A 22,085-nucleotide genomic window follows, 5' to 3' on the forward strand; every position below is an offset into this window, starting at 1 on the left:
GTATGAAGTCAAGAGAAACAATTATAATCTCATACTTACCATATGAGAGTTTTTTCGGAAAAAAAAAAAGGTTTTGGATTCTTTGCATCAAATCAATGGCGGGGATCGCCCAGTTCCGGTATCTACCGGGGCGAGGGCCATTTCGGGAATTTTCTTTTTTTTTTTTGTGGTAGCACTTATAGCATGTAGAGTTGTCAGCCCCAGCGGACTGCATGAATGCCCTCTAGACCGTATGCCGACTTTGCTAATCTGCCGACTTCAAAAGACGAAAACATCCTGAGTACTACTGAATTCGGCATCGTTCGAGAGCCGGAAGCGAGGTCATTTTGGGAAAAGAATTCAGATATGAAACCCAGACCAAACCCACGAATCCTCACTCGGTCACTCCTTTCGCTCCCTTTCCCACTCCTTTCCCTACTTCCCCGACTCCACCGCAGCGACCGGCCACGACCTCGGCCGCTGATCGCCGCTCCGGCAACAGACTACCAGTAAAAGAATTACTGAAATCAGCTTCCTTCGAAGCCACATTCGAAGAAGTCATCGGAAAAAGAAGAGAGGAAAGAGGACAGGCTCCGCTCGCCGCCATCCTACCGCCCGTTACCCGATGCAATAACTGCGGCGGCGTCCTCACGTCGGACATCCCCATCTTCCGGCGGATCGCCGGAAAAACACCCAGGTCGGTGACCCCTAAACCCTAATTTCGATTTTTTTTGGGGGGATGATTATCTATTTCGAAAGTTAATTCTGAAAATAGCTACGATTTGAAATTTGGATGAAGTGAGAGAAAATCCCTCACTGTGGAGTGCTTGATCACGAGGTGAGGGCAGATGGGTTCGCTAGGGGCAGATGAGAGGGACCAGAAGGAGTTGGTCGTCAGCCAGGTCAGCTTCGGCGGCTTCGATGAGAGGGTCTCCGCGAAGGACCTCACGGATTTCTTGGAGCACGAAGCTGGCTTGATATGGCGGTGTAGAGTGAAGAATTCCTGGACGCCGCCTGAATCCTACCCCGACTATGACGTCCTCGACGTGTCCGACGTCCGGAGGAAGGATGACTATCCGAAGGTGGTTCCTCACGCTTTTGTTCACTTTGCCACTCTCGATGCCGCCAAGAGGGCGATCAATGCTGCTGGCAAGTGCGAGCTTGTCTTGCAAGGCTGCCCTCTGAGGGCAAATTCCGGGACCGACAGCTCGTTCCGCATTAGCCGGCGGCGGACGATGGATCCCTTTCGGTTCACCGATGTTGGTGTCGAGATTGGAACACTGGCTAGCAGGGATGAATTCTTGGTTGCATGGAAGGGACCGAAGTCGGGGGTTGATTTCCTAATTGATCCCTTTGATGGGCGCTGCAGGATTCTTTTCTCTAAAGAGACTGCATTCGCCTTCAAGGATATAAAAGAGATGGCAGTGTTAAAATGTGATTTCAAGGTGGAATTCTTGGCAAGGGACATCAATGAGGTTAAGCTGTTTACAGACCAGTACCCCCCTGCGATGCTTTTTCAGCTCGCGTCTACCCCGTGGGTGTATTACAGAACTGCTGATGATGACATACTTGTGACTGCCCCGTTTAGTCTGTTGGATGATGAAGATCCATGGATCAGAACGACGGACTTCACTCCTGGTGGTGCCATTAGTAGGTGTTGTTCATATCGCATTTCATTCTCTCCTCGCTATGGGCGTATATTGAAGGAATCCCTCGCCTATCTAAAGGAGCGTAGGATAGCTGAGCACCGGCCTAAACGGCCACTTGTAGTCCTAGAGGAGCCTGACTTCGGTACACTCATGCCTGACCCTTTTTTCTCTGTTCAGCATAAGGAAGGCATCAGTTTCTCGATAATGTTCTTGGTAGATGCATTGGTGCACAAAGGAATTGTCAATCAGCACCAGCTATCCGAAGAGTTCTTTGCCTTGCTGAGGAGCCAGAGTGATTCGATGAATGAAACAGCACTGAGGCATATATGGGCTTACAAAACCCCTATTTTTGATGCTTGCAGAAGGTTGAAGCTCGTCCAGGACTGGCTGCTAAAGAACCCCAAGTTTCTCAAGAGCTCCAAGCTTTCTGATGATAGCAGTGAAGTGAGGAGGCTGGTTATAACACCGACAAAGGCATATTGTCTCCCCCCAGGGGTAGAACTTTCTAACAGGGTTCTTAGGAATTATAAAGAGGTTGCTGATAGGTTTTTGAGGGTGACTTTCATGGATGAAGGCATGCAGAAGCTGAATAACAATGTTCTAAATTATTATGTTGCTCCAATCGTCAAGGAACTGACATCAAACTCATTCCCACAGAAGACGACAGTGTTCAGGAGGGTGAGGAGTATTTTAATAGATGGATTCCACCTCTGTGGTAGAAGGTATTCCTTTCTAGCATTTTCATCTAATCAGCTTAGGGACCGATCTGCATGGTTTTTTGCAGAGGATAGCAACACATCTGTGGAGGACATCAGGGATTGGATGGGGAAGTTTGCTAATAAAAATGTGGCAAAATGTGCAGCTAGAATGGGACAATGTTTTTCATCTACATATGCCACAGTGGATGTGCCACCGGACCAGGTTAATCCATTACTTCCAGATATTGAAAGAAAGGGGTACATCTTTTCAGATGGCATTGGAAAGATCACACCGGAGCTGGCAATGGAAGTTGCTGAAAAATTGCAATTAACTGAGAATCCCCCTTCTGCCTATCAAATCAGATATGCTGGCACCAAGGGGGTTGTAGCTGTTTGGCCAGGAGATGATGATGGGATCCGGCTATCACTAAGGCCAAGCATGAATAAGTTTGAGTCCAGCCACACGATGTTGGAGGTTGTATCATGGACGAGGTTCCAGCCAGGCTTCTTAAACCGACAAATCGTGACATTGCTTTCATCCTTGAATGTTCCTGACAGTGTATTTGCAAGCATGCAAGATTCAATGATCTATAAGCTGAACCAGATGCTTGTAGACACTGATGTTGCATTCGATGTCCTTACCAGTTCGTGTGCTGAGCAAGGGAATACAGCAGCAATAATGCTGAGTGCTGGCTTTAAACCTCAAACGGAGCCTCATTTGAAAGCAATGCTTTCATGCATAAGGTCTGCGCAGTTAGGAGATCTTTTGGCAAAAGCAAGAATTTTTGTTCCAAAGGGAAGGTGGTTGATGGGTTGTCTTGATGAACTTGGGGTACTCGAGCATGGACAATGCTTCATTCAGTCCTCAATTCCTTCATTAGAAAATTGTTTCATGAAGCATGGCTCAAGATTTTCTGGAATAAAGAAAAATAGACAAGTAATTGTGGGTACTGTGGCCATAGCCAAGAACCCCTGTCTTCATCCAGGAGATATTCGGATTTTGGAAGCAGTTGATGTGCCTAGCTTGCACCATCTTGTTGATTGCTTGGTATTCCCACAGAAAGGAGATAGGCCTCATGCAAATGAGGCATCAGGAAGTGACCTTGATGGTGATCTTTATTTTGTTACATGGGATGAAAATCTTATACCTCCAGGCAAGAAGAGTTGGATCCCAATGGACTACACCCCTGCTAAGCCCAAACTTGAGCCACGCGGGGTGACTCCTCGAGTAAGTGACTTGATCTAAATGAAACCTTTCTACTAGTCTCCTTTCTAGATTAGTCTTCTCTAGCCATAGGTGGATTAGCATGGTGCACATTCCATAACTTAACGCTACAGTTAAAACATGTTAAGATACTTTTCAACTGGTACTTAAGATGCAGGCAATTTTCTTTTCCTTTTAACCAGTGGAGCCTCTCGTGGCCATTGTTTTCTTGCAATGTGTAATTCTGTTATTCTTGGTTTCTCAGCAAACTTTCAGAAGCATACCATTAGAAGCATTTAATCACATCAAGCCGTAACCTCTTACTTCTTAGTTGAACTGGAAATTTTACCATTAGAAGCATTTAATCACATCATTACCATAACTTCCATTGCATTACTCAACTTTATACTACCAGCGTCTTTTACAATTCCCTACATTATGGGTTCATGATGGATCATGGATCATAGACTTCAACTGCGGAGAAGATTCCAATGGTGCTTTTGGCCAGTCCACAAATTGGTAATTGGTTTGGACCTATCATTTTGTAGTCAATGATTATGAGTCATAAATGTGTTGAAAGGTCAAATGTTGTTGTGTGTTTTCTTCCCTTGAAAATTACGTAGTTGGAAACATGTTACTAGTTCTACTTATCAGAATAGAGAGGTGGAATAGTGTGTATGATGCACGTTCTAGTTGCATGAGCGTAGAGTACAGCATCAATTAGGCAAGTCTTGTTACTTATAAACGGCCTTTTAGGTTTATGCAGGTCTCTCTCTAATGCAAGGTTGCCTTCACCTATTCATGAGTGTTGACATCAGGTTGAGATCTGGTCCTAAAATGTTCCCAAACCGTAGCGGACCATACTTGGATCTAGACAGCTACTCATATAGATGTGCTTGCAATTGTTAGTCATGCTTGTGGTGACAAATCCAGAAATGTATGCGACTCATAATGATAAATATATGCTCTTATACATATAAACTATATATAGTTGCATGCACAGAATCAGACACGTGTACATAGAAACACATATATGTAGTCTATATGTGTTTGAGGGTTAGAAGGGGATGATGGATTGAGGAAGGCCTAAGCAAATTTATGGTTTGCTGGAAATTAAGACTGGAGCTGAGGTTTGAATTAAATGAACTAAAAAGAAAGTTTTCCTAAGGAGAATAAGTGATGGATGGTTAAAGTATACCCTAATGGTTGAAGATTTTGGGTTCCTGATCTAAGAAGATCATCTGACTTGTCGTGGACCAATGTGGCCACTTCGGTAGGTCTGGACAAGCTCTGGGAGAATGATTCGCCATTAACCAATACTCAATTGAGTACCTAAACTTCGGAAAGCCATAACTTCTAATCTGAAAAGAATTTGGTGATGCAATTGAAGATGAAGTTGATATACAAGTTAAGACCTAGCTTTTGCCCAACTTTAAAATTTTAATTTTTTTAGTGTTCTAATTTTTTTTTTTTTAAATTAGGAGAGGAATCCAAATTGATTTGGATTGGGCCTCACTAGTATAAAAAGGGATAAGTTTTCCTCCTCTTCTAAGTAAAAGAAGAATCTGACTCAAATAAGGAGGACCTCAAACACTATAAATAAAGGGTATACGCTATGGTTTTGCAGAACAAGAATAAAGGGATGAAAGCAAAGAGCATAAACTCTACTTTTGATTTACTAGAACCTCAGTAGGAGTGAAAGCAAATAGGATAGATTCTACTTTCCACCATAATATGTACCGCGATTTGTATATGGTGAAAAATTAATGAAAGTAAAGGAGGTCATGACCTCACTTTCACCAATTAAATTTTTTGTTCTATTCTAAATATTTAAGTGAGCAAGTTGAAGGAAATTCTTCCTTCTCCCATGTCGGATCAAGTTGGTATTAGAGTCTAGGATCGCTATTCTATGAAGTCTTAGTATATGGTCTAGACATAAGAGCAGTGCAAGCAAATTGAAGAAAAGCTTTTGATGCTTGAAGTACATCTAAAGACAAAGATGTGGATAGCTTCTACCTTGATGGATGATGATGTGAAGTCATGTCTCAATTGTAGGAGAAAATCATACAATTCACAGAGTTTGTGACTCGATGGATTCCTTCAGCTTCAATACTTGCAGCTCTTGTCACAAAATTCTCTCTAACATCTAGGTATTATGAGAAGTTTATGCTACTAATGTTGAAAGAGGTGGATACGTCACAACAGAAGATGAATTTAAACTAAAAATCTAAGAAGCTTAGTCGCTAGATTGGGAGGCAGGAGTTTCTCCACCTCTAGTTTTAATCTACCAGGAGCTAAATTTTTCAAATAGGAGAAGCTCTGATCTAGGAGGATCATCTGATCATCGTGGCCCACTCTGGCCACTCAAGTAAAGTTTGGACAAGCTCTAGGAGTAATATCCACCACATCTAGGACTTAGTTGAGTACCAAAACTTCGGGGATCCATAACTTCCAATCCTGTAAGAATTTGATGATGCAATTGAAGATAAAGTTTATATAGGAGTCAAGATCTAGCTTCTACAAAATTTGAATTTTTTAAATTTTTTTATTGTTTTTGCATAGGAGGAATCCCATTTGATTTGGACTGGACTTCACTAGTATAAAAATAGGAATGTATTCAAGAAGAGGAATCAGAGCGAACCTTTGTAGAGTAGTAGAGAATTTGCAATTTTTTTTTTATATCTAGAAGAAGAATCCGACTCAGATAAGGATGACATCACTTGCTATGGCTTTAAAGAATTAGAATAGAGGGAGTGAAAGTAAAGAGCATGGACTCTACTTTTCACCCACTAGAACCCCAATAGAGAGAGTGACAGTAAAGAGAATAGACTCTACTTCCACATCCGATATGACCATAATTTGTGGATCATGAAAAAAACCAATAAAAGCAAAGGAGATCTAGATCCTACTTTCATCATTTAAGTCATTTTCTTTTATTCTATTCTAAAGGTTCAAGTTGAGCGGGTCAAAGGAAATTCTTCCTTCTCCCAGATCGAATCAAAGTTGGTATTAGAGCCTAGGATCCCTACCTTGGCGAATGATGATGTGAAATCATGTCTCAGTTAATTGGAGGAGAAAAATCATACGATATAGAGCTTGTGACTCGATTGATGCCTTCAGCTTTAATACTTGCAATTCTTGGCAAAAATTTATCTGTAACATGGAGGTATGTCGAGAAGTTTATGCTGCTAATGCTGAAAAAGGTGGATACTATATAGCAAAGGACAAATTCAAGCCAAAAAGATAAGAGGCTCAGCCATAAGATGAGGAAGCAGGAATTTCTCCAACTCCATTTTTAATCTAGCATAAGCTAAATTCCTTAAATATTGGGTGCTTTGATTCAGGAGGATCATCTAACCTGTCATGGACTAATTTGACAAGCTCCAAGAGCAAGATCCATCACATCTAGGAGTTAATGGAGTCACAAAACATTGAGAAACCATAACTTCTAATCTGGGAGGAATTTGGCAATGCGATTGAAGACAAAAATGATATAGGAGTTAAGATCTAGTTCCTGCTCAAATTGAAATTTTTAAATGTTTTTGTTATTTTTGTAATTTGGATCTAATCCAATTTGGATTGGACTCTGCTAGTATAACGTGTGGGAAGTTCTATCTTCTTGTAGGTAAAAGAGGAATCCGACTGAAATAAAGAGCTTGGACCTCTATATAATAATAGAGAATTTGCAACTTCTCCTTTTTTAGCTAGAAGAATCCGACTCAAATAAGGAGGACCTTGCTAGTATGAATAGAGGGAATATATTATGATTTTGGAGAATAGAAATAGAGGGAGTGAAAGCAAAGAGCATAGACTCTACTTCCCACTCACTAGAACCCCAACAAAGGGATTGAAAGAAATGAGAATAAACTCTAGTTTCGACTACACAATTTGTGGATCATGAATAAACAATGAAAGTAAAGGATATCTAAACCTTACTTTCACCATTTACCTTATTTTCTTTTATTCTATTCTAAAAGTTCGAGCTAAGTGGGTTGAAGGAAGTCCTTCCTTCTCCCTGATTAGATCAGTTCCATTAAGGTTGATGTCAAATATAGGAAGAACAATACCTACTTCTAAATTCTTATTTTTGAACATGTGATTTCTTTACACATAAACTATGGTGGTAGAATCTCTAAAATTGGTATTAGCAATGGATGTCTCTAAAATTGGTATTAGAGATGGTAGTCATTTTATAAGTTAAATATGGTTCCCTCATAGTGAGGGCTTATTTGAAGCAAATTCTAGAGCGGGAGGGCTTAGGATGTGAAGATTCAGGCTAAAACTCTTCAAGGAAGATGGTTGGACTGGTCTGGTGCAAAGGTTGAAGCAAAATGGTGGTTGAGCCCTTGTAGAAGTAGTTTGAGCTCAGTTTATGGAGTGAAAGTATGAGCATTCTGCAGATTTTGATAAGACAAATATCCTAGCTTCATTAATTTAATGATTATGATTAAGTTTGCAGGCATGGTAACTAATGCATTTGTTTATCAATTCAAATAAAATTGCAGTGTTATAGTTGTACTTGTCGTTTTAGTGGAAGATTTTCTTTCACCTCTCATGCTTTTTCTTTCCTCCTAAGGGTTCGCTTTAGTAGGTAGAGAGAAATTGCTCTAAGAAAAGAAAATGATATCTAATTTTCTCACCTGAAGTTATTCCTATGTAAGTTGTGTCATCAAGCTTGCTTTGTTTTGAGGAGGATTTGTGTTAGGTATAATGAACGTGTTTTATATGATCCTTTTGTATGATATTTTATACATCTCTGTTAGTTTCTGAGGAATTAAACCAATTTGTACTTTATTGGCCATGTATTGTGTTTGATATCACTAAAAGTGATCATGTACGCACTGCTTCTGTAGAATAATTGTTTAGTGATATGGCATTGAGAAGTCACAAGTTAAATGATTTAACATTCTGTATTATATGGGATAATAAATCTAACGGCGATAAAGATTGCAGGTTTTTACCCAATGAAGATTGTGATTGGGAAATAAAGAAATGTTTCCGATTGGTGATTGCATGACCACAGATCCAATGATTAGAAGGATCATGAATTAGTTATTCTCGACCTATCAGAACTTAATTTTTTGGATCTGTTGATCAGAGGGGACAACTGTTGGAACCTACAATTGGAGAAATCCTTATTTAGGACCACGATTTGGCATTTTTTAATTATGAAATAATGTTTATCCATTGTGAAGCACCCATGGAAGGCCAAGATTTAAGTGAAACTCCCTCTATTTAGTGTCTAGGGATAGGTTAGATATTTTATATTTTCTGATTATTTTTTGGATTAAATGTTTATTCTTTTTCATGAAAGGTTTTCAAGACTTATTCCAAGGACAATCTGTGTCTAGTGGTCATACTCTAGGTATATCCTGGATCATAAATGCTAGGTCACAAATATTCTATTTTATAGTAGTCTTAATAATCCATTTTTATAAATTTAAGTTAGTATTTAGTGAATATTAAAACTGCCATTAGTTGAAGGTAGGATGCATATAGAAATAGTTTTTGGGTCTGTTAAAGAGTACCCCTCTTTTTTGTTGTAATGAGCTTGTATTTCATAGCATCAATAAAAGTTGGAGCCATGTTCTTCTTGGTTAAAGAATGTTACTGGTGGGAGGACAATATTAACTCAGGTGGAGTGAGTTCACCGCAGATAACTAATAAAAACAAGTGTCGCTGATTTTCAGAGTGAATTGAGGTAAATCCCTTGAATAACCATCGTTTGTTCTTTTTATTCACTATATTACTGTATCTGAACTTTAGAACTAGTTTTAGCTCAAAAGTACAGATGCTAGAGCTATTCACCTAAATTCAAAAGCCCAACTTAAAAACTTGGGGCTTGACTGGTTTTCACGATAGCTAATATTAAAAATACATGAGTTTTGTTCTCTGTTTGAGAGAGTAAATCCAGAGGAAATCTAAAATTTAACACCACGTGGAAGTCAAATTTGAGACTGCCCTATATCGAGATGCAAATATATTTGACTTATTGGGAGATTTTTAGTTAATGTGATTTTGAGCAGTGAGAAGGTAGGAAAGAAAGTTTAAAAGAGTAAATGTAGACCAAGTAGCAGGAGACTTCTGCCTATGCTACGGCATTTGTTTCAGAATCTACTAGGAGAATTACCCCTGCATCTGCTTCCTAAGCACTTGCTATATACATGTGTAAATACATACATGCATACCTATATAAAATATATGCACATATACATATATCTATATATATACATACATATCTATATACATATAAATACATAAATACATAAGCATATGTATATACGTACATACATACATACACATACACATATATACATAAATACATAGGTGCATACATACATATATACATTATGTATATATGTACATGTATCTATGTATATATACATACATAAATATATACATAGACATAGGTACATATATACATATGTTTGTGTGTTTGGGTGCATGTATTTGATAGATCTGCTTCCCTGTAGTTACACCTTTGTCGACTCCATAGAGTGGAGTCAATGTTATGGTGGAATGGACTGCATGTGCCTGTGGCCTTTTTGGATGTGTTTATTAGTTCCTAGTACAATCAGATGGTGGTTTGGTCATGGTTGCTAATATTAGTGCTGCAAATGAGCTGCTCTTGAGCAGCTCAGGATTGGCTATTTAAGAGCTCATTTCAGTTCAGCTAAGTTAGGAAATTAGGAACACACCGGGGACTTGCAGAAACAATGGGAAGCTTGCCTAGAATGGCTTATTGCTTATCCTGCTAAGCTTGAACAGCTTCTGTTGAAAGCAGCCTGAACTCAAGCTTGAGCTGAACCATAAAACATCTGTTGTATGTCAAGCTGAGCCCGAGCAGCCTAAAACTCAGATTTGCTCGGCTTATTTGCAGCCACAGCGAATATTCTAACTCAAAGGTGAAGAGATTCTACATTAGGCCTAATGTGCTAGATTTGTTGCGAAAGATGTTGATTTAAACTTGTGGAACTTTTAAGCTCAAGTTCAGTGCTCCATGTGGTGTTAGTATATCATATTCAATGTGAACAACTTCTCAAAATTTGTAAATTAAAATGGATTAAGGAGGCTTGCAATTATGTTGCTGACTGTGTTGCTCCAAGTTTCTTTGTGTGACTCTACATGGATGGTGATAAATTGATCAAATTGTGTGCTCAAGGAAAAAAAGAAAATGATATCTGTACCTGAAGCTGATTTGACAGCCTACTTATGGTTATAATTCTTTTACATGTGAGTTGTTTTATATCTATTCATTTTGATAGTTTAATAAATTCCACAGTGCAGAATAGCTAGACATTCGGGCCTTATATGGATGTCTTCACCACATTACTGAGATTCTATTGTTGAAATATTCAAATCCACTTGATCTGGGGTTTATCACATATGGATTTCTGCATCACGCCATTATTTCAGTTATAATGCATGAAAAGCTTTGAAACTATCAAAATACCCCAACTTACAAATTTTTGTTTCTGTTGTGCGACAGGACATTATTGACTTCTTCTTGAAGAACATGGTCAATGAAAATCTTGGTGTCATTTGCAATGCTCACGTTGTTCATGCAGACTGCAGTGAATATGGAGCATTGGATGAAAAGTGCCTCCAACTGGCTGAGCTGGCAGCTACTGCTGTAGACTTCCCCAAAACAGGGAAGCTTGTAATGATGCCACCAGCCCTAAAACCCAAAGTTTATCCTGACTTCATGGGCAAGGATGACCATATGTCCTACCAGTCACAGAAGGTCTTGGGAATTCTTTATCGGAACATTAAAGATGCCACCGACAATGATGTGTCATCTGAACTGCTCTGTACTGCTGAGGAATTACCATATGATGCAGATCTTGATATACCTGGGGCCTCTGATTACCTTGCTGATGCTTGGCAAAACAAATGCTCATATGATGGGCAGCTAAATGCGTTGTTGGCGCAGTACAGAGTTAGATCAGAAGGGGAGGTTGTAACCGGGCATATTTGGTCCCTGCCAAAATACAATAGCAGGAAGCAAGGGGAGCTGAAGGAGCGGCTAAGGAATGCGTACTCTGCTCTCCACAAGGAATTCAGACGCATATTCGAGAATATGGGGCCTGATTTTCAACAACTCACAGATGATGAGAAGTGCTTATCATATGAACAAAAGGCTTCAGCATGGTACCAAGTGACTTATCAACCCCGCTGGATTAAGAAGTTAAGTGAAATCGAGGAGGCAGATGGGGATGCAGTGCCTGCGCGGCTTAGCTTTGCATGGATAGCGGCTGATTACCTGGTTCGAATCAAGATAAGGTCTGGAGATAGGGGAAGGTTCGACAATAAAAGGCCAATTGATACACTTGCATGCTATCTCTCGGAAAGGATATGATGAACGACCTCTCTGCTTATCATTTTCATTCTGAAATCAGTACAGCAAGGCCACTCTGCCAATCTGCCATTCTTCTAGTAGGTTATGAATGCAGTTAACTCCCGATGGTAATGGCATTACCGTCTTATATAATTTTGCTATTGTTGTGTCATGTTTCAGAGATGTTTACATGTTGATTATTTCCAATTACTGAAAGCTTTTTGCTATCACTTTAGAGATTCAATTCACTTTATTTTGTTGTGGCATGTGCATCGATTCTTCTTTGGAATTGCGATCGCTGAGTTGCCAACTTGCTCTCTTCTTAGTCACGGACCTGGATCATTAATAATTTTGAGCTTGTTTGGTCAAACTTTGCTTCAGTAAGGACAAACTTAATTATACTACAGAATTATATCACTCTTATGTTAGATTGAAGCAAGAAAAGAGAATTGGATCCAGAGTTGTTAAATCATCCTACAGGGCAAGGATTGTACATCATGCCGCCATCAGGTGCATGCTAAAGTAAAACCCATTCCCTTAGTGTGCAAACATGCATGAAGTGCAGCGCTTATAATGTTTCATGATCTTAGATCTAACATCTTGCCACATTATTCGGGGCTTTCACTAGTTAGCATAAAATTTTAGATCAGGGTTCTGACCGATTACTGCAACTGTTGGATTTGTTTTTCAATATTTGAAAGATTGTTTCTCTGACATTTTATTCTTGTCACTGATAAATATCTTTTATGAAGATATTGCCGTCATTACTGGGCAGTGGATGGATCTCCTACCCCCACATCAACATGGCAGACGAAGCCATCAAACTCTGGAGTCCAAAGCCTCTGCCTTGGATGAGCTGCTCTTGAATAAGGTGAAGCCAAGAACTGGAGAGGAGAAAACAGGACTCTGCCATTTGGATTGCAATACTCTTAGCTGCAACTTATTTTTAACTCCATTAATTCGAGTGAAAGCTAGTTGTTATATTTCTTCTAATAGCCATGCTTTGACCAGGCATACTTGCCATTTTTAAGTGAAACTTAAGTCCACAAATTGAACCAAAGCTTGTGAAACAGCCAAGCACGTCCAGCAAGATGAAGGATAGAGATTCACAAGCCTTGCTCAGAAATTTAATTGCTGACTGCTTCGCTGCCACACCACCAAATGAATGTCCATTGCCATGGAAATTTAGTGGTGTAAACGAGTCAAGCTAGCTCCACATGAGCTCAACAAAGCTTGAGACTGCAAGAAGCCTGAATTGAGCTGGACTGGAAGATAAATGCATGCCCTCAAGAAAAAGCAGGAATTCTTAATCCAATTCAATTGACGTCGTACTAATAAGGGCTTGTAAGAGTAATGTATATAGCAGGATTTGGGCTGAATTTTTTGTTGGATTCGTGGATCGGAACCGGAGAAGTCCATTTGAGCATGGCTCATATCAACCCAAACACCCCCACCTCCCAGCTTGAAAAAAAAGAAAATACTTTTATGAATATTTCTTCTTTCTAGGGATTAGGCTGGAACTTTAGCAGGCTCTTAGAAGATGCGGGTTGGGTGGGCTAAGAGACGTCAAGAATATCCAAATAGATCTTAAGTGGCGATAAAGTGGAATTGTTGGCATATAGCTTGGGAGGGAGTGGAAGATAAATCCTCGAAGAAATGCAGTTCTTGGTGCAACTTAATCCACATTTTTGTGCCTGGTTACAAACTTGAGCTTGTAAGCCTGTAGCTTGGGCACTTCAAGATTTCTCACCAGTGAAAACCTTCTGGCTTGAGAAATATGCTGCCATGCTCCTTCCTTCTACATGACCCACTTATTTTTCGTCATCTCATAACAAACACACCCTCTTTTAGTTTTAAAGGAAACAATTAGCAGAAGTATATCAAATGGAAATAACGATCAACCTTAAATGATCTAGATCTAACAAAATGCTCTCAAGATTCACACATACTAGTGTGTCTAGGCAGGCAAATGAGGAATCATTTATTTATTAAAATGGCTTATTTTAGGCCTCAAAATGATCCAAGGCAGATTTTAAGCTGGATTACGGCAACTCATGCTGAATTTGGATAGCCCTTCAAGGTTAATTGGATTCAATTGATTCTTTTCCCTATTTTTTTTTCATCAGTTTCAGAGAAAGCAAAATAAAATCTATTGGGGCAAATGATGTCCATATATTTGCAGATGCATCAACTCCAACTTATAAAAGCCGGGTAGGACAATCACTTTCCTAGTAGTACACAAATACATAACGTATATATTCATGAGACACTGAGTACAACGCTGCATCGACAATTTCAGCACAGAGGTATGAGCTTTATGTATCTATATATATGTATATATATGTAGGAGTTTGTGCTCATAACTTCAACTAGAACAGAGCAAACTGCTGCTAGACTCACTGGAGAGAGAGAACCAAGCGCTCAAGAGAGCTGCAGCACACAGCAGTGACTGCACAGCTCCTTCACCTCATCAACCTCCATCGGCTCAGAGCTCCGCCACGCCTCCCCGGTCCCCGACACCGTGTCGAACGTGTGCACCACCGACACCGACCTGACCTCGTCCCCCGGCATCCGGTACCCGGCGAGGAAGTATAGCTGCGTCCCAATTGAAGCCATCGTGAGGTACAGCATCCGCACCGCCGGCCCACCACCCAGGTCGACTCCGACGACAAGCGACGATGGGTCGTGGAGGTGCGACCGCTCGACGATATTCCAGATGTTGAGCTTCCCGTCGTAGGCCTCGATGTGTCCCTTCCACGTGTTGAGGCAGTCGCCGGAGCTGAACAGCTGCCCCTCCACCTCCACGATCTGGTTGGGCGGTACGTCTAGCTGCCACATCCCTGGCACGAGTTCCCACTCCCCCCGCTGGGCATCGAACACCTCCGCCGAGCTCCGGGCCACCGGCGACGGCACCCTCCCGTCGGTGAACCCGCCGACGACGTAGAACCTCCCCTGCCACGTGACTCCGACGCATTTGTGCCGCAGCGTGCTCATGGGGGGGAGCGGGTCCCACCTGTCAAGCGTGGGGTCGAAAACCTCGGCCGCCGACGTCCCACGGGCGCTCGACAGCATGCACTGCCCCCCGGCGACGTAGATTTTCCCGTCGCAAGCCATGCACGCGAAGTCGAAACGTGGGACGACGAGCGGCGCGCATGCGGACCACTCCCCTGTGACGGCGTCGTGGCGGAGGACGTCCGGCCGGACGGCGACGTCCACCTCGACGGAATCACTGATGCCGGAGGTATCGGGTTCTTTGCGGCAAAGCCGGCCGCCGATGATGTAAAGAGAACTGCCGAGGGAGACCATGACGAAGCCTTTGAGAACGTGGTTCTCCGGGATGCCGGGAATTGGCCCGGCGCGTCGCCATGTGTCGTCGGACAGGTCGTAGAAGTCGAGCCAGTTGGACAGGCCGGCGGCGGGGTCTCGGGGGCACAAGGGGACGTAGATCCTGGAGACGGCCCGGTTTCCCGGCGAGAGTGGTGGTGGAGGACGGGAAGGCAAGGAGCCCATTGGGGAGAGGGTGGGGGTTGGCTAAGGGAGTGTTCAAAGTAGGAGAGAGTGGGAAGATATAGTGGGGGGTGGCGGAGATACCCAAGGAGGAGGGGTGTGTGTTAGTTTGAGAGCATCGACCAAGGGACATAGCAAACAACAGTTGGATGGAAAGAGCATGTGCTTTTGGAGGAGAACACAAGGCTTGAGATGTGGGAAATTTTGTCCAGCTTTGGTGAAATGGAATTCTGTACTTTGTTGTAAGGAGATGGATGGTGTCTTTGGAATTTATCACTTGGACCATCCTCGGAGCCTAGAGTGCAACGTGGCACCGGGGGAAAATATCTTGGTCATGGTCCAAAAGCTGCTCTCTCTCTCACACACACACGCGCGAACGAACACACGCACGCCCAACCCATGCCGAGATTCCGTACGTTTCTCTGAACTCTGAACCCAAGTTACAACTCAAGCTACTTCTAACCACAGCTACAACCATGCGAGCATCATAGGGCCTACAGCTGTCAATGCGGGATTTCTTAAGCCCTTTTATATCAATCACTATATATTTCTTTTATTAAAAACAAATAATACAGCTCATTGGATGGTGGCTTGTGTAGCCAACCATACTAAAACTATACTGTAAAATCCTACTTCAGATTTTCGTGCTCAATTTTTGAATATATTATTTTCTGATTCCCATATATATATTTATTCTCGAATGTTTAATGGTTTAATTTTCTGATTCACCGGGTAAAAAAAAAAAGTCTCTCTATATTCTTTTTCGCATCTAGTAATTATGTTCCATTAGGTTGACTTCCTTTCTCTAAATATCTTGAAAAGATTCCAGTATTTCAAAATCCATTGAACATGTGTATATCTCTATCCTCTCAGTTATTTCTAATTGGTAAATGTTGGTTTTCATGGCCAAGCTTTCAATATCAAAGGAATATCTTGAAGGGAGCCCCCTATGACTGCCCACTAAAAATAAATTGAATTTACCCTTAATCTCGTTAAGGGAGTTCTTAATGCCATGAAACTCATTGCATATCTGTCAATGAGCAGTACAACGCCACACTAATGTTTTTTGTACAAGTCCTATCCTTGTCAGGGTCCGCAAACTTTAGAATTTCTACAATATTTTTTTTTTCTCGATCACGATCACAAGCCTCATATGGATGTTATTAACTTCTGGATCAAGTCTTCCAATGGAATGACTTGACAATGGAAGGCAATTCTACTAGTTTAATTAGTAGTGGTTGATCTTTCAACAGTTCGGCAGAACTACAGGTAGTGTAATCACTCTTCTCCTTCACAGCTGTGCTACTCTTGCAATTATTTTTATCGTGCCATTAATCTAGTCTTCTTCCCAGTAAATATCTTTAAAAATATTCTTCTCAACAGCTAGTTCACAACCTATCGTCTTACAACACCTTAAGGCACGTAATTAAGTTGGTTCCCAAGTGAAACTCTTAGACATATTTTAAGACACCTCAATCTTGGGCTCCTTCCACAATTTGTATCAACTAATGTAATCACTTGTAAGATATATTTCTTGTCAGTTCCACTATAAAATAGAGATCGAGAATCCGTTTTTGAGAGGAAAGGTGGAGGATTAGATTATGGATGGTTCGAGTTCATGCTCTCTCAAGCCACAATCTGCTAACACGTACAGCATCAACTTGCACTGCTAATTGTTTCACTCAGCCTGTCTAAAGCTTCGCCCTTCTGCAAATAGACAGCACTATTTCAACGTAATATCTCCGAGGATTTCCTGCAGCATGCATCCAGTGCCATCTGGGATGTCATACAAGGATATGTTAAGTGGAACAGCCCCATCAAAATAGGGCAAACAGCAAGGTTATCAAGTCTGGAAACTGCAATTAAGATGATCACCAGGGTTCAAAATAACAGCAGCAACAAGCTTATAGCAGCTGCTATTTGGCGAAGTGGGCTATAGCTCATCCATTGGAAAGATGAGATTCTGTTTTCAAGCAGGAGTTTATCTGATTATTTGACCTAGGTAATTCTCAAATCATTTTTTAAGAAATGATTAATGGTGACCCAACATTATTCTAATTAAGAAGGGACGTTGGTTCACTTTTTAGATCCTTATGGTAAGGATGATTTTACCCATACACCAGAAAATTAACTCAGTGATACAACCTCTGGCCTTCAAGTAAGAGGTCAGGGATGGCTTTTACCTCCCTGATATCCAAGGAAAAGGGAAGGAGTCTTTTACCATTAGATATGTACTGGCCATGATATGATTTTTTCACTGTGCATCAAATAAATTTTTTGTCTAAAATATCTTCTTTTTATAGATTATTTGCAGATAAACCCCACATTTGCAAATTAATACCTTTCTTCTAGAAATTTTCCGCTAGAGATCCATCAACATTTCAACACCAATAATGGAATGTTATCGAATATTTTCGTTTGAGCTAACCTTTTAAAATTATTGACCAATTTTCCTCATCTTATCTGTTATAAAAGATGGTCTCACCGGCTACAATCATAGCCCTTCCTTCACTTATTCTCAAGCCTCACTTCATTTAGCTCTTTGAAGCTTCTAACTAGCAAGCTAACTTTTGTTTCTTGATGTTGTCAGGTTCATCTTTACAATCATGCAAATAAGAGTTCTTATATGCAAGTTATATGCGAAAAAAAAACACTATTTTAAATGTATATGCTCTCATGCCTCAAATCTAGAGCATAACAAATGCCGCATATTTGTATGGCAAACCATAATGCAAGGGTACAAAATATATCAAACCAATAATAATTTCTAAAAATTTATTTAATCAAGAACTTATCCAAATTGTTCTTACAATAGTTTCAAAGTGACACAAGTCAATATTTGCCAACTGTTAACATAAATCAAATAAAGTATTCTAATTAGTCTGTCTAAAACTCCAATAACTGAAAGTATCTTCAAAAAATTAGCGCACTCCCCAAATCCCGAGCAATTATGCATTCGGATCTAAAAAATTAAAAAAATATAATAATGAGCTACACTAGCCCAGTAAGCAACATAAGACTCTAAAGTGGGATCAAAGCATGCCAAATAATTAATCAAAAGCACAAAATATTGATTGAAAAATAAATTATTTCTCAAATAATGCATATTTCTTTTTGAAGTGTGCTATTGTTTTCATAAACAAATGTCAGAAACAAGATATCAGGCTATGGCCATATAACCCAGTGGCATGGGTTAGATGCTCAAAGTGCCAAATACCACTATTATTAACCATCGATAGTATAGTATCCAAATACCACTATTTTAGTAACATGTGGTGCTGTGTCGAAACTAGTTTCTCACAGATTATAAGTCAACAAGGCCAACAAATAATCTCCATTGGTGGGGCCAAATCAGATCATATCCATATTGAGAACGCATACATATAAAACTATTTTTTCATAATTTGCCTAGTTAAATTTTTCAGATTTCATAACATAACACATAACATATTTTAAAATAACTACTATCATAACATAACATGCTTAACCCGTTTAGCTAAGTATAAAATAGATATCATAATTAAATTTAATTAACTAATTATTATTTTACCAAGATTCCAGAAAACATACTTTAAAGCATTAGTTACTTAACTCTTCTCGCTTCAAAAATCTGACTTTAGCACCTATTTTAATATAATTAAAACATCATAAATTTCATCATCATTCCAGAAGTCAAGCAAAGCAAAATTAAACACTACTGAAGAATGGCCTCATGCCCCCAAATCAGGTCGGTCAGGTGAAGAACAGAAGTAGCCAAATTTTAAAAGATCTCGTAGGGACTATAATAATAGGCCGGTCCACCACTCATGTACTGGGGTGGTTCAAAGTCTCCAAACTAGGTCAACTTAGATCCGAGCAACAAGAAAAGCAAAGATTACACTAGGATCCTTAAACCTGTCTAGAGAGAGAAAGAGGGAGAGGAGAGAGAATCTTAGCTCGGGTTCAGTCAGGGGTCTAGGTTTGGTCTGTCGATGGCACGGGCCATCCAGGATCATCAATATATCTGGTCCACAAGTCAAGTAGAGAGAAGGGTTTTCCCCTTATTTTAATTAATTACAAATAGAGAAAAAAATGGGAAGAAAAATAGAGGAAATAAGAAGAAGAAGAACTAAGAGGAGGAAGAGAGGGAAGAGGAGAAAGAAGAGGCCGGGGAAGAAGGTCTGGCGGCGGGCGGGCCTGGATGGTCGATGGCCAGCCGTCGACAACAGGTGGCGGCCAGCGGCAGCTGCGGTGGCTAGTGAGAAAGAGAAACCGAGATCATTCTCAATTTGGCCCAAAATAGGAGAAGGAAAACATCTCTGTTAGCTTCGACCAGAGGAACAGGGGAAGGAGGCTTACCGACTGGTGGCGGAGATGGAAGATCTCAGCTGAGAAGTTTGGTCCGGCTTGCTAGCGGCGGCGGCCCTCGAAATAGGGAGAAGGAGCCTTGGAACAAAGTATACGGAGAAAATCGAGGGAGAGAAGAGTGCTTCGGGCGATGGTGCTCGGCCGGGGTGGCACACCGACCATTGGAGAAGGAGAAGAAATAGGGAGGAGAGGGCTCGGTGGTGGATCAATTGTAGAGGGATGGGACATTTATAGGAGAGCTTTCGAAGGGATAAAGTCGGGGGTCGTTGCTTCGTCGTGATTCTCGCGGCGGATGGGCTCGACCGAATGACCACCAGCCGTTCAAACTTCCCCTGAGTCAGGGTTCATTTGCCCGCGAAGTCGGCCACGACTCTACGGCCTTATCTTCTCGAAGAAGGAGCAGAATATCACGATCGCGATCTTCTGTTCTGGTTCTTTCTTGGCCATGAGCTGAAGTCGGTTGGGCCTACCAACTTTAGCCTAGTATGGCCCATCAAAGCCAGTTCTCACATATGCTACATTTTTTTTCATTCTAATTTCTGCACATTTTATCAACTTTAATGAGCCATGGAATCAGTGTGCAATGCTATATAATCTAATTAATCATGTGAAGGTCGCTGCATTTTTTGATAAAAGTTGCATGGAGGGTATCTCCAGTATTTCGTTACCGTAGATGCCTTTGGCTATCGTTTTTTTGTTGTTTCTTACTTGTAATTCCTCTTGCATTTTCATTTTCATTTACTTGCGGGGCTATGCCCATGCTTCCAACTCAAAAAGAAAAAAAGAAAAGAAAAGAAATTGCAAGGCCAGATAAAGTGCATGATGGTTTGCTTCTCTTAATGTTGAGTCGTTGCATAATTAGTGAAATTGCCTTTTTTTTGTCTTGTTATGTAATTTGTTATTCAGTCTAAGATTTTCCAACATCTTTTTTGATGAACTATCTTGTTTTTGCATCATCCCAAGCCAATTATGGTGCAAGATAGGATGCAAGTGATCCGCATCAGGATGTTTTCTGTTGCCCGGACAAAGATAGAAGGGTAACCAAGGGGGAATTTCGGTTTCTATGGAATGCTAAAGAATGGCCAAACGCTAACTTCTATGGTGCAGGTAGTATTATGCTACTATATTGAGGGGAGGGAGCTCTTAGATCCTTTAATCCGGACAATACAACAGAGAGCAGCCTCATCTTATTGTTGGCGGGTACCAGTTTGGTCAATTATTTGGGTTTAGAAAGACATGGAGGTCAAAGATTAGGGGATATATATGTATATATATATATATATGTATATATATATATATGTATATATATATATATATATATATATATATATATGTATATATATCTATATGTATATATATGTATATGTATATATATGTATATATATGTATATGTATATATATGTATATATATGTGTGTATATATATATATATATATATATATGTATATATATATATATATATATATATATATATATATATGTATATATATATATATGTATATATGTATATATGTATATATGTATATATGTATATATGTATATATGTATATATATATGTATATATATATATGTATATATATATGTATATATATATATGTATATATATGTATGTATATATGTATATAGATATATGTATGTATATATGTATATAGATATATGTATGTATATATATGTATGTATATATGTATATAGATATATGTATGTATATATGTATATAGATATATGTATGTATATATATATACACCCCAAATGCACACCACCATCCATGCACCAAATCATCATTGGAGCATCAAAACCTATGTTATCACACATTCTCCAAAAACCGTCGGCAACGCATAACGACATTGCAGGCAGATGTTGCTTCGTTCCAGCCACTTGGTCACGCAAGACCGGTGAAACTCATGGTGACACGGCATTACGGTCAGCTTGTGTCCGGCCTTGAAATCCTCCAAGCAAACAGCACAAGCTGACCCATCCTTTCCGTCCCCTTGATACCTCTACGTCTCCAAAGCCTCGATCAAAGACTCGGACATCGGCGCGGCACCAAATGCCCTTCCGGTACCCGCCGCCTCCTCGAAAGAGCGCCACAACCTTTCGTGGATCATTGGCTCAGAGAACGAGATATTAAGGTCGACGACAATCAAGAACCCGCTACAGCCTTGACGAAGAGTGACATTTGCGACATAAAAGGCGTAGCAGGATGTCAGGACCGTCTAGAAGTGGATGTCGCCGCGATGGGGATGGCCGACGTGCGAGAGCATGCACTCGACTTGGAGCTAATGGCACCGGTGGGGCAAGAGGTCGGAGAGGGGGAGGAGGAAGCCAAGAACGTAGACCTAGACGATGCAGCTCGGCTGCAGGGGG

The 22,085-nt window shown here is 40.5% G+C and overlaps 2 protein-coding genes across 3 annotated transcripts; one reads left to right on the forward strand and one right to left on the reverse strand.

The window, feature by feature from the left end:
* Positions 1 to 319: 319 nt before the first annotated feature.
* RDR6 (RNA-dependent RNA polymerase 6) lies at positions 320 to 12,134 on the forward strand. 2 transcript variants are annotated; one of them, XM_008780657.6, is made up of 3 exons: positions 320 to 676; positions 779 to 3,554; positions 11,020 to 12,134. In XM_008780657.6, the coding sequence occupies exons 2-3, from the start codon at positions 828 to 830 to the stop codon at positions 11,887 to 11,889; spliced, it is 3,597 nt and encodes a 1,198-aa protein (XP_008778879.2). In that variant the 5' UTR covers positions 320 to 676; positions 779 to 827; the 3' UTR covers positions 11,890 to 12,134. The 2 variants fall into 2 exon arrangements, with proteins under 2 accessions (XP_008778879.2, XP_038979632.1); XM_039123704.3 differs by having other exon boundaries at positions 359 to 676; positions 828 to 3,554.
* Positions 12,135 to 13,677: 1,543 nt separating this feature from the next.
* LOC103698620 (F-box/kelch-repeat protein At1g16250-like) lies at positions 13,678 to 15,386 on the reverse strand. The gene has a single exon (XM_008780658.5). The coding sequence runs from the start codon at positions 15,376 to 15,378 to the stop codon at positions 14,290 to 14,292; it is 1,089 nt and encodes a 362-aa protein (XP_008778880.4). The 5' UTR covers positions 15,379 to 15,386; the 3' UTR covers positions 13,678 to 14,289.
* Between the last annotated feature and the right edge of the window lie 6,699 nt (positions 15,387 to 22,085).

This window comes from Phoenix dactylifera, chromosome 8 (genome assembly GCF_051530095.1).
Source record: "Phoenix dactylifera cultivar Ajwa chromosome 8, Ajwa_hap1_PhDact_Kaust_v1.1, whole genome shotgun sequence".
Taxonomy (NCBI): Eukaryota; Viridiplantae; Streptophyta; class Magnoliopsida; order Arecales; family Arecaceae; genus Phoenix; species Phoenix dactylifera.

Bases quoted from the DNA above. Each gene is read 5' to 3' on its own strand.
- RDR6 (XM_008780657.6), top strand. From the start codon at position 828: ATGGGTTCGCTAGGGGCAGATGAGAGGGACCAGAAGGAGTTGGTCGTC. The intron at 3,555-11,019 runs GTAAGTGACTTG...GTTGTGCGACAG, and splicing joins CACGCGGGGTGACTCCTCGA to GACATTATTGACTTCTTCTT.
- LOC103698620 (XM_008780658.5), bottom strand. From the start codon at position 15,378: ATGGGCTCCTTGCCTTCCCGTCCTCCACCACCACTCTCGCCGGGAAAC.